Here is a 13,464-nt window from a genome sequence, read left to right as displayed (position 1 = left end):
AGAATGGATAGATTAAGGACAGGTATGCCTGGAGGGAGCCCTTAAAGGCACAGAGATGCAGGTGAGGCCCAGCAAGAGTACAATGCCAGCAAAGGCACCCAATTCATCCAACTGTACAAAAAAGTGGCAACCACCCCAACCTATAACTGGCCTTTGCAGCAAGCTGCACATACAAGGGCAATGCACATCACAAAGTATTTCCCAGTACACTTACCAGCCTGCCTGCAAACAACCAAAGTGTCTCTGTCTAACAGATTGCATAAAAACAGATGGTTTTGCAGGCTGGCTGATAATGTGCTGAGAAATCCTTTGTGACATCATCAACCCTACCTGTCCTGTGTTGCCAATTTGTGTTATCAGTTGTAACCTGGATTTGAACACTTGTCTGTCTGTCCCAATAAAGAGTTAAAGCAGTTTTAACGGCATTTTTTCCCTTTAAAATAATAAACCTGTTATACTTATCTGCTCTGTGCAATGGTATTGCACAGAGCGGCTCCTTTCCTCCTCTTTTAGGGTCCCCTAATGGCTCTGTCAGCTGTTCCTCTTCTCTGAGTGCCCCATTAGAAAGTTGGGGGCACCTGTGCAGACACGTTCCTGGGCCCAGGGTGTATGCATCCATAGATGCACAAAGTGTGGTTTGACCCCCAACCCTTTCTCCCTCCTCAGTCTTTGAACGGGATTTTGAATTTGACCTCCTCCATTTGCTCATTGTGTAGCTAGGGCATCTGGGCAAATATTTCACAGGCCCAAGAATGGAGATGGGGAGGGTCATTAGACCTGTTTATGCTCCCACACACACTGACCTACGGCCTTTTCTTTATCATACATCCCAGAATACAGAGTATCTTCATATCCATTATGATAGGTTATGCTGCCACCTTCAGGTGTTTGGATGATGACACCAAAAAAATACAGGACATCTTTGCCCAGGCATAACCCATGTCAGCTAGGCATAGACTTTATTTTGCTAGTGTCTTAGGTGATGATTATGTTTGTGCTATCTCTGCACAGATACATTTCTTTTAGATATTTTATTTCTCAAATGTTCCCACCTGGGAACAGGAGACTATAGTATTCACATCTATTGCCTATGGCTTATGCTGGTTCACAGACCCCTAATGTTAGCGCTGGACCATGCGCAACGGAACCATGTGTAATTCCATATTGCTGGGTGGACCAGCGGGGTGTTCTATGGGTCCAAATGAGTAGTCCTATCCTTGAAGGCCCTAGTGGCGTATCCACTGAGATGGGTGAAGTTTTTACCCTCTGGAATGGTGAGTGGCCTGGTAGATGGTCCCTCAAATGACTGTACCCTGGGGAGGGGGAATTCTAGTTAAACCATATTTTGTCAGCAGGCCATGTCTTGGCAACCGCAGAGAGCTGAGAGTGGGAGTTCCCAAATCACCTTACCAAGCAGAGAGGAACCTGGGCACAGCTCCCCTTGCCAATATCTCAACTGGGGGTCAGTTAGTTCTGTGTGGCTCTGATGCCCTCCACTTATCTGCACTTTCCACTACCTCTGAGTTAATTTCCTCCAGTTTCCTTTGTTTCAAGGGAGGAATTTTCATTTGTTATTGCTGGATTGCAACACCAGCTTGCTGTTGTTCTTTCCTAATCAGACAACCTTGGTTGCAAACAGAAACACTCTCCTTGTTAATGAAGGAATATTCTGTTGAAGAACTGCTGGAGAAGGAGGTGAAAAGGGAAACAGCCTTTTTGAAGAGGATGGGGAAGCAGAGAATTCCTCTTCAGAAGAATCTTCTCCTAAGGAATTCCAGGGTCAGAGCTTATTGCAGACTCAAAAAGCCTTTGTGGGTTTTCTTGCAGATGTGGCCTGGACAAATTAGAAGTTGTTCCTTCCTGAGCAGTCTACTCCAAAGGTTACTGGATTGGGATTATGGAAAACACCTCAACACCCCCAATCTTTCTTTCTACATCCCCAATTATAGGGTGTGTTATATGCAGACTGGACTCGCCCTGAAAAAGGTGTGTGTTCCACCTAATAATTTGCTTAATAATATCCTATGGAAAGCGAGTTTACTAAAAAGTGGAGTATGCCAGCTATAGATCCCATGGTTTCAGTTGAAAAGGTAGCAGTGTTTAAGGATGCTTCAAGCAAATGTATTGGAGGTCTTATTTTTAAAGCATGAGCTCTATTGGGGGTGGCCTTACAATCTGTGTTTTGTGGCTGTAGGCATATGTCAAGCCCCCAATGTTTAGGCTTGTTTGATGATGAGAGATGGAGACCCTGACCGAATAGGTATTGAGTCAGGCAGATACTTGAGGATTTTCTCAATGCCCTCAGTTTTTCAGTGAATGACTTAAAGAAATCCCTTCCACAGTCCTTTCGTCAGGGTGTCTTATCTGTATACAAGCACAGCATATTATGGCTAAAGTGTTGGTCCGTAGAACTGCCTTTTCAAAACGAATGTTTGCTTGGCCCTGCTTTGGAAGAGTGCCCCACTGCCGCTTAAGAAAAAGTTGAAGGCTGCAGTACAAAAACCTACAGCCCCTTTTTACCCAAGCCCCAATCCCAATTCTGTCAGAAGACCTGGACTCCTAATCCCAACTCACTCGGGTGGGGGATGTTTGCGGACCTTCGCAAATGTTCAGTAGGGGAAGATGCAGGTAATTGGGTTAGTGGCATAGTGGCTCAAGGTTAGGAGTTGGAATTTCTGAGCCTCCCTACTCTGACATATGCTTTCAAATGTTTCTTTGGATCCACAAAGGATAGTCTCTTGGATGGAATTTTTAATGGTTCTACAAAATCCTTTATTTGGGAGTACATCACAGGACACGGGGATTCCATCCCTCTTCATTAATTTTCATGGTTTTCTAGTTGGGAAGGGGTATGCCTGGTTTCGTATTTCCTGGCTTTTTGTATCTATTTAGCCAGTGTCCAGACACGTAAAGGTAGTTGCAGCATAACCGTCTTAATAAATATGAGGATTCTCTGTGTCTTGTGATGTACTCCAAGAAAGGAGTTTTACAGCTAAACAAAAAACTTTTTTTGGTTTTCAATGTTCTGGAATGTGTAAGGATTGGCGGTTATGCATGGAATAAGGCAAAGTATTGTAGAGGAAGCTGGCTTTTGGAAGTAGAGGAAGCTGGTAATTGAAACTGAATGGGAAAAGTGCAGGTTAATTTCTATGATTTGATACCTGCTATAGGTCAGGCCATTCATATCTTGCCCAGTGGAATTTGCAGATCTAGGCTTGTTCCTTACCATGACAACTGCCGAATTGGGGGGGGGGGGGGAAGGGGAATATCCCATACAATCTATTACTTTACTTTCAAATTACCAGTGTATGTTGTAGACACTTATGAGTGTTATCTTGTGTCAAACTGAATAAAGGAAAAAGTTCTTAGTGGACATATTGTGCAGACATCCCTTCATTTAGAAAGCTGGAGAAATGGACATGTGAATTGACTAGAAATGTGCTGATCAGCGCATTTGTAGTCAATTGATAACTACAAGCTGGTGGTTGCTGTCGCACTGAAATTGTAGTTCATTAATTCACAAATTGCAGATTTGAAATGTGACATCAGTTGTGGGGGAGAGGAACCCTTGTCTGTTGTCACACTGAATACAGGTGTAAAATGTTACAAAAGTTAACTGAGCCTTTTTAAATGTAGTTTTTATATAAGGTTTTCAGGTTTGCATTTGTCCCTCTTAGGCTCCATATACCAGCGTTTCTAAGCTCCTAGAAGCTGTTATCAGCATTTTTTTTCTGTTTTCTGTTCCTAGAAGCTAAATAGTGTTGTCCTATAGGTCCATGCACACTAATTTAGCTTAGTGGTGTTTTTCAAGCTTCAGTATTTAGGAGCAGAAAAAAAAATCTTAAGCATTTTTCTGGTAGAAAAAAAAACCCTGCTACACGCTTCTAACAGCTTTTTATTTTTCTACATGTACTGTTAAAATGCTAACTCTTCTAAACATTACTAAAATGTTACTACAAGCCAGAACAAAAATGCCATCATCAGCGTTTTTTTTTAAGGTTCCTTTAAAACCAAAAAATGTCATGCTTTCACTGTGCAATAGTTTTTACACAGAGCAGCCTCCTCTTTTCTGGTCCCCTGTTAGCGCTCTTAAGCACAGGACAATCTGCTTTCTCTGGAGGCACTCGTGTGTGCTCACTCCTCAGATGCCTCTGTGTGTCTCAGGCACGCAGAAAGTGGCTCAGCCCGGCCCCCATTCCCTCTTCACTGGCTCTGTTTGACAATGCTGGATTGCAATCGGCCTCAGGTATGTTTTTAGAAAAAGCTCAGGGGGAATCTGCAAACAGGTTTTTTACCTTCAGGCATAGAATGCAAAACCTTTAGTGTTACTAAACCCAGGACCCTGCATTCACTATATGTGGTCTCCCACAGTATTGGCATGCTAATTATTTTAGTAAATATAAACTGTTAAATATCTTTTCTTATCAGCAGTTTATAGCAGTCTTGTGACTTTTATCAGTGTCCAGCTGAGCACTGGTTAAAGCTTGTAGGAGGTGTTTTCATTCTGCTGTGACTATCCTATGACTATAACCCCTAACCCTCTGTCTGGACAGTGCTGATTGGCCCTGTGCTGATCACATGCACCCTCCCAAAGAAAAAAAGACTCTAGCAATACACACCAAACTGAGCATGTGCAGAGTGATTCCTAGAGCTCTGTACTGTCAGCAGAAGGATTGGGGATAGTAGAATAAAGGGAGGACCAGAGAAGTCCGGATCAAACAGCCTTTTTACACAATGTGGAAGAGTAACCCCTTTAGGTTCCATAGTATAATAAGCATTCTTTACTGCATATACAGACTGATTTTAGTGTTGTGGGCTTAGTAACGCCTTTAGAACCACTTTAATATTTTCCCACACTTGTGTCTGACGCCCATCAGCTAAACTGAAACACGCTTGAGGGGACATGGCAAAAAAATTCTGACATTCTTTTCTAATCCTTCTCCAGTCTACTAGAAAAAGGTTTGTGTTTGTGTAGTTTTTTTTTTTTTTTCTTTTGGTTTGTTTTGTTTTATTTTTAATAGCTGTGTCTTTATTAGGGGAGTGTATCCCTCCCTTCCTACACACTGTCAGACACCCATCAAATTGATTGAATAGAACACAGATCGCACAAAAAAAAAATGTTTTTGGCTAGGGTTTCGCTTCAAGTTGCATAAAAAAAATTGTGTGTATTGTATCTTTTCCTTTTTAGGAGGAACGTTATTACCGCAATCTCTATTGTAAAACATTGGGTAGACAACAGTCATTGCAACGCTGCCATGAGGATGAGAAACACTTACAAGAAGCTCTTCAAGAAGCCACTGAATCCTTGGTAAGCACACACAGATGTAAATGTAATGCTGCTTGCTTACGTGGTGCACAGCACTAATTTGCTATAATGTACCTCTCCCCAGTGTGTGATTCTTACTGTAACCATTGCCAAATTCAGCTAAATAAAGTCCTGCATGCTTAGCGTATATAGGGCTATGCACTTGTGTGCCAGCACTTATCAGCCCAGCACTGTCACATGTTCTCCATACACGAAAGTAACTGGTATATCTTTATAATCCTGATGCTCAACAGAGCAACAAAGGAAAGTAAGCAATATGCTAGGGTATATGGGAGAAATAAAGCTGAATTCCAGCTACAGAAACTTACAGGATATTGCCAAAAGTATTGACTTCTGCTTTTACACACACATGAACTTTAACGGCATCCCAGTCTTAGTCCTTAGGGTTCAGTATTGAGTTGGCCCACCCTTTGCAGCTATAACCACTTCAACTCTTCTGAAAAGGATGTCCACAAGGTTTAGGAGTGTGTCTATGGGAATGTTTGACCATTCTTCCAGTGAGGTCAGGCACTGATGTCGAACAAGAAGGCCTGACTCGCAGTCTCTGCTCTAATTCATCCCATAGGTGTTCTGTCGGGTCAGGACTCTGTGCAGGCCAGGCAAATTCCTGCACCCCAAACTCGCTCCTCTATATCTTTTATAGACCTTGCTTTGTGCACTGGTGCGCAGTTATGTTGGATCAGGAAGGGGCCATCCTCAAACTGTTCCCACAAAGTTGGGAGCATGAAATTGTCCAAAATGTCTTGGTATGCTGATGCCTTAAGAGTTCCCTTCACTGGAAATAAGGGGCCAAGCTCAACCCCTGAAAAACAACCCCACACCATAATTCCCCCTCCACCAACTTTTTACTTGGCACAATGCAGACAGGTAAGTACTGTTCTCCTGGCAACTGCCAAACCCAGACACGTCCATCACATTGTCAGACAGAGAAGCGTGATTGATCACTTCAGAGATCACGTCTTTGCTGCTCTAGAGTCCAGTGGCGGTGTGCTTTACCCCACTAAATCCGCTGCTTTGCATTGCACTTGGTGATGTAATGCTTGGATGCAGCTGCTCGGCCATGGAAACCCATTCCATGAAGTTATCTACACACTGTTATTGTGCTAATCTGAAGACCACACGAAGTTTGGAGGCCTTAAGCTATTGACTCTGCAGACAGTTGGCACCTTCTGCGCACTTTGCGCTTCAGCATACGCTGACCCCGCTCTGTCATTTTACGTGGCCTACCACTTCATGGCTGAGTTTCTGTTGTTTCCGGTTGTTCCCAGTTGCACTTTGTTATAATACCACTAACAGTTGACCGTGGAATATTTAGTAGCAAGGAAATTTCACGGATGGACTTGTTGCACAGGGGGAAACCTATCATGGTACCACGCTTGAATTCACTGAGCTCCTGAGAACGACCCATTCTTCACAAATGTTTGTAGAAGCAGTCTGCATGCCTAGGTGCTTGATTTTTTTTTTTTTTTTTTTTTTACACTTGCCTGAATCCAATGATTGGGAGGGTGTCCCAATACTTTTGGCAATATACTGTATATTTAAATATATTCCACAATGACCACAAAGGATATAAATCCAATCTGTATTCACAAAATACCTAAGCAAACCCAGGTATTACCTTGTAAAAGTATTGGTGACCTCAATACTGTGTTGTACATAGTATAAGCAGAGCAGTGGAAGGGACACATCAGATCCCTCCAGTACAGGCTGCTGAAATATCTAGTAGGGGGGTGGATACCGGACAAGTCATTCCACATAAGGATAGAGAGCAGCAGTGACTGGTCTTTATTACAGGAAGCTCCTGTACAGAGGCAAAGTTTTGCCCTGGAAGAAATGTACACTGAAATTCACAATTAATTTTTCAAGCTAAAGAACCCTGAAAAGAGGATACTATGGACTCTTACTGGTGATTAAGGATGAACAAACTAAAAGAATTTTGAGCAATCTTACAGGGATGTTCAATGATATTGCCTAGGACATGTAGTTCCAGGCATCGGGCAGGTAGATTTTTTTTTTTTAACCTTTTAGCCCTGCTGCAGGCAAGCAGCATGGCTCATCTGTCTTGTGAAAGCATTCAGGTGGCAGCACTGCCGCCTGATTGCTTCCACACAGCCCACTATTGTGCCAGCCTCCGCCTCCTGCCCGCTATGTCTCCCGGGCTCCACTTGCCCATCTGCGGACCTGGGATCAGTTCAGTGGCTGCCAGCAGGTAAAGGGAAGGGAGGAGAGTGGACACATTCGCTCCATTTTGTCCCTGGACAAGTAGTTTTTTCAAAAATGTCCACACCCCTGAAACAATTTTTGAACAATACTCACATAAGATTAATGGTTGAAAAAACATGTATACATCTGAGTTAAAATGAATCAAATAAAAAAAAAAAAAAAAAATCTGTATCTAGCATAACTGACTTCCTTGTAGTTGGTATCACACATGGCATGCAATTTCCAGGTGTGTGTGTGTGTCGCGCCCTCATCCATCACAAGATATACAAATGTATCAATAGTCGCAATATGCTTTCTTTCTTTTTTTTGTTCCCCACTCAACCAACAATCCAAACAGGGAAGGTGTATCCACTGCTGACACCCTCCAGGGATGAGCACAGGGGCATTCCACAATAGCAGCTAAAAAATGGGGGAGAGCAGTAAGGGATAAGTCTCAAATTTGTAGTGTATGTGTGTATATGTCCACAAAATTTAGTTTATAATTGGTCCCATACCTGCTTTACAGTTTCAATGTGTCAAAAATGTTCAGAGGTGTTGAATAGTCCCTTGGCAGCATATCTGATTACACAAGCTATGTTTCCAAAGGAAATTGCAAACTTAAAATTGTTTTACTTCTACAAGACTGTATTTTTTATTGTGAAATTGGAAGCCATCCTTTTTACTCCTTCCTTTTTTTTTTTCTAGTATATTGAGGTTTCTGATTGTTTACATTTTTTTGTATTGTTTTTGTCGTCTTTCTTGTTAATGTAGAAAAGATTTTCAATAAAAATTATTTGATTAAAAAAAAAAATGTTCAGAGGCGAGAAAGCGGTATGCTGTAACACATGGTTTCTTCATATTATTATACAGGATTTATATAGCGCCAACAGTTTGCGCAGTGCTTTACAATATAAGGGAGACAGTACAATTACAATACATTTCAGTACAGAATGAATAGGAGGGCCCGGCTCGTTAAGTTTACAATCTAAAGGAAGGGGGAGGTGATACAAAAGGTGATAGCTGCAGGGGATGATCTGGTGGAGGTGATTCAAGTACAGTTCTTAGGTGGAGGTAGGGTAGGCATCCCTGAATAAGTGAGTTTTCAAAGATCGCCTAAAGACAATTGAGGTGGGGGCTGACCAGACATCCTGTGGTAGGGAGTCCAGAGGATGGAAGAAGCTCTGGAGAAGTCCTGGAGGTGAGCGTGGGAGGAGGTGATGAGTGAGCTCGAGAGGAAGATATCTTGGGAGGAGCGGAGTGGGCGATTAGTGACTATTCATTAAACTGGTGAACCCTAGATTGGGGATTTCTTCATATAACTCATGATTGTCCTACAAAGAAACAAAAGGGGACAAATAAGGCCCTGAATGTAGTCAAATGAATAATTCCTACTTGTAAAGGGGATAAGTTTGTAACCTTGGGGTAGGGTCCTTACCATGATTTACTGTGTATGGTGTATATAGGATGAATGGATTTTTGCACAGATCTGGAAGACTTACACAAACCACACCAAGATTCAATTGAGAGCAAAAATCTACATTTGCTTTTCGCAGTGTTCAGCTTTAAAGAAAATCTGTTGATTTGGTTTGCTTTAAAATAAAATGCCACCTTTTGTTGATTTAAAGATTCTAACAATGATAACTTTATCTGTAAGACTTTTCACAAAACTGTAGAGGCACTAGTATAATCCATTGTTTTTAAGTCAAATTTACCCTTTCCGCCTTTCATTTAAGCTCTCACATTATGTAAAATTTAAAGTGAATGAAATCCCACAGTGTTCTGCCTTTCATTAAAGGAAACCTGCTGAACTACATAGGAAGCCACGTTCTAACATTCTTTCAAAAATGTCATACTTATCAGAGGTTTCAGCAATCACTGTTCAGGAACAGCCATACATATCTAGAAATTGAGTGAAATCAGAGCTGTTAATCTGCATATTGGTTATTGTTTGGTCATTGACACCAGAAGTACTGTCCAGTAGGCAACTAGTACTTTCAAAACAGGCAGGTCAACTTGGGCAACCCCTGTACTCTTCAGTGTTGAGTTTCTTTAAAGCCAGCATTGATGTAATGTTCGCTTGGCAAATTTAGGATGTGAAAAACTCCAGATTGCAATGGAGGACATTAAAATAAATTGATATCTTGATTCTTTTCAGTGGCTTTGAAGGATGTACTCAGACCTTAATGGATCAAAGATTGCTTGGCTAGCCTTCAATATGACCTTTGGTCACAGGTTTCTGCTTGTGGTGTCAGACCTTGTTGTACTGTGTTGGCAGCAGGGTACTCTTCAGGTCCAGAGCCATGACACAGTGTCTAATGTAACCCAGTCTCTGTATACCCCTGTTATCCTATATATGTGACCATGGAACTTTCTCATGTCCCTTTCAGACATCAAGCTCTGCTTTTTGGTGTTTTTCCAGTCTTATGTGTGCTGTGTCCATTACTGCAGAGCATTTTCATCAGGACTGAAGTTTATTCAGTTCCTCTGTGACCCAAACTGTGAACACTTACTTCAATATCAGTAGATGCCAATTATGGTTAAAAAAGTATAGCCAAAGCTGTTTTGGCTATACCTCTCCTATGGATCACAGACGTACAGTTAGTTCTGCACTCCTGTGAACCTTTCTCAGCCGACAGTGAGAAAAGTCCACTGTCAGCTGATGTCATTCAGCCAGTCCAGGCTCTGCAAAGATCCTGACTTTATAGTTGGGATCCACCCAGATGCCTAGACCAGCAGCTGGGTCAGACAGCTGCTGTGGACAGGAGTCAGCTGCTCCTGCCCACTCCACAGCCCAGTGCTACAGTGAGCACTGGACAGGCAGAGCAGAAAGCTGGTGAATGACAGTCACCAGCTCTCTGCAAACTGAATAATGAGAGCTGAGCTATCAGCTATTTTTTGATCGCTCATTTCTCACAGAAGAGCCAGCGGGGGACAGCTGCAGCTGGGATCGGTACTGCAGCCATCTAGGTGAGTATGATTTTTTTTTTTCCCCTGCCTTTCATTTCTGGAGAAAAGAACTGTGCCGCTGCTGCTCCTATTTGAGTAATTGGTTCGCTGCCTGGCTTCATTGATTTGGTCACCTCCCAGTCCTTTCTACCCATTCTTTAGGAAAACCTAAAACCTTGCTTAGTCTGCTTGGGTTTCTGAGTATGCGATGAGTTTCCTATATTTGGGCCTAGTTTAATTAACACTAAACCTAAGTGGTGCAACAAGTCTTTTTAAAAGACTTTGAGGACAGTCCCAATGCAATGGGTGAATCTTCTCTAAATCCCACTTTCTTTCACAAGGAATGTTACCTTTAAGGACTATGGCATCTGTACTTTTTTCCTCTTTTTGTCAGCTTACAGTTACTTGTACTCATTGACAAGGATACTCCGAGTACTCCAGTGGCTCTGTTTTTTGTCACTTTTTTTATTTGGTTTCCTTGTGTGCTACTCTCTGAATCCAGTCACATACAAAGTTTGCATATTCTATGCAAGATGAAGATCTTGTCCCTTGTGATCTCAATAAGGAAGTCCGCTTTCTGTTACAGCCTTGGTCTTCCCTTTAGGTTTTCTGGGATTATGGCCATTTTTATTGTTATTTTGGTTAATTCTAAGGAGAATCTAGAATTTTGAAGCAAAAATACTTTACCTTTTTGGGCTAACAATCTTGTTTCCATAGTTGGGCTTCTCCAAATTTGCTTACTAACTTTATTTAATAATTTCAGTCAAGGCTTTTTTTTTTTTTTTCCCTGTTACCTATAAGATGAAATATATAAAAGCATTTTGACTGCCACTTTTTATCTAGCACTTATGGAATGGGAGGTAGGGCTTCTAATGGGATAATATATGAATGAAATATACTTTTATTCTCAACCAGGCATCATATAAAAGTGAAGCTGTTTCAATGGTTAAGTTTTCTGAGAACCTGTATGAGACGGTACAGAAGTACAGAGCTGACTTAAACCAGAAAGTAAGTTTTTTTTTGTATAACCTCAAATGTTTTCACAATTTTGTATTTCAATGTGCAAGTAGGTGCCCTATAATCTGTTGCAATGTAACATTTACCTCTTTATTGCTTAGTTTAGGATCAAGAAGGTTTTTTTTTACAGATCTTCATAATTGTTCATGTAAAAAAAAGCATATAATCACACACACACACACTCTGGAGCACAGGCTCAACGGGTAGTGGTAAACCATGCACAAGACAGACATCTGGGATCAGTCCAAACAGGTTTGTCCTGCACTCTTATTCTGCAAAGCAGTTAACTAACATGGTATCAGTATGTGGAGAGAAAGGGGTATTATTCCTGGACTTTTCAGGTGTCCCAAAAGGTATCGCACAAGACACTGTTATGGAGTATAGGAGGTATATAACCTGTTTTGTAATCTTTATTAATAAACAATGCAAATATAAGAGCTCATCACAAGAGCAACAATCACACAAAATAGTTTGATCCTACATTGTATTGTAATAGTCCTGAAGCATTGACTTGAGTCAGATTCTATTCAGTAGTAGATTGTAATTCCTGTACATGTTTCGTAGGATATTATGCCTTCTTCCTCAGGAGGGTTTAGACAGCTGACTGCAGATAAAGCATACAAAAGAAGATTACATTTACAACACTTGCACAATCAATTTGAACTGTGACAGAACTTGATGCATACAGACAATCTGTATGAAGGTGGTCCTAGCTCAAGACACCAAAAAATTGGATCAGGTCAGACAGGGTGAAGAGCGCTCAGTATTTTGTCCAGAAATGCAGGAAATGGGTATCCTCCATGTGCAGGTGTGGGGTGCATATCGCAAGGTCCACACCCTAACCCCAACGGGAAACACTCGGCCTAGAAAAATGTACATTAAACCCCAAATTTTCCACTGCCCATCATAAATACAAAGAGAAGGTGGAAATTATTTTTATGTATAGAATATGCTATTCATGCCTAAATGTTGAACTAAAACTAACTATGCTGCTGTGGCTTCCAGAAATCCAAAAGCTTCAGTTCAAAAGGAAAATAAAAATGATTAAACAATGCTCATCCATGATTGTAACATGCACATAAGACCTTCCAAACAAGGAATAATATGCTGGTTCCTTATTAGGTTAGGGAATGGGTAGATGAGGAAAATTCCCCAAATCTGAAAAATATATACCAGCACATTCATAGTATACAAAAAGGAGGAAGGAAAATAATATATATTGTATAAGAGGCTGTCACCAATAATAAAAGCATATAGCTTACCCCCCCCTATCTGGTTTCCAAAAGAGGTTAATCAGTATGGCTGCATGCAGGTATCTGCTCTTCCAGGGGTACCTTGGAGCAGGCCTCAAATATATACTCCCTCTCTGGTGAGATGCTATTGCCGCATGCGCCCTGAGCACTCCATTCCCTGCATCAGGCAAAGGATAGGCAATCCACCCAGATAACTGGGAAAACCATCCATCCATCCCTTTATAGCGGAGTGCACAAAGGGGAAGAGGGGGGAGCCTTGATGGAAATAAAGGGTGGGACAGCACCACAAAGGGGCACCGAAGCCCCAAAGATGACACTGCACCACCCAAGAGGGACACTATCCAGAGATGTCCCAACACCTGCGACAACTGACAACCCTGCACAAGCAGACGACAAAAAGTGGGTGAATTGCACTCCCTGAAAAGGTGGAAAAAAAACCCCACACCATCAAATCTACATTACCATTAAAGAAAAGATTTGTACAAGAGCATCTCGTTAAGGCCTGGCTTTATATTTGCTGCCAGGCTTTCTATCCAAAATTGTTTTTATTCGGAGGACCAACCTGTCCTAGTCTCCACCTCTTGGGTCCCTCCTTACCCTATCTAGGCCCATGAACTGCATTTATGATAGATCAAAATTGTGCTTCATTCCTATGTGATAACTAATCGGGGTCAGCATTTTAGCATTTGTTGTATACTAAATGTGATCATTAATATGTTG

The 13,464-nt window shown here is 41.6% G+C and overlaps 1 protein-coding gene across 1 annotated transcript in view; it reads left to right on the top strand.

Annotated features, from left to right (window-relative positions):
• The window catches only part of SPAG5 (sperm associated antigen 5), a 96,414-nt gene that overhangs the window by 22,560 nt on the left and 60,390 nt on the right, over nt 1–13,464 (top strand). The window contains exons 6-7 of the mRNA XM_089693618.1: nt 5,189–5,308; nt 11,390–11,482. Of these exons, the coding sequence (XP_089549744.1) occupies nt 5,189–5,308; nt 11,390–11,482 (213 nt within the window). The remainder of the gene's footprint in view (nt 1–5,188; nt 5,309–11,389; nt 11,483–13,464) is intronic.

This window comes from Staurois parvus, unplaced genomic scaffold (assembly GCF_062004578.1).
Source record: "Staurois parvus isolate SC_StPar_1 unplaced genomic scaffold, SC_StPar_1.0 ptg000635l, whole genome shotgun sequence".
NCBI lineage: Eukaryota > Metazoa > Chordata > Amphibia > Anura > Ranidae > Staurois > Staurois parvus.
The sequence above is the reverse complement of the archived record's forward strand: the minus strand, read 5'-3'. Positions and strand labels throughout refer to the sequence as shown.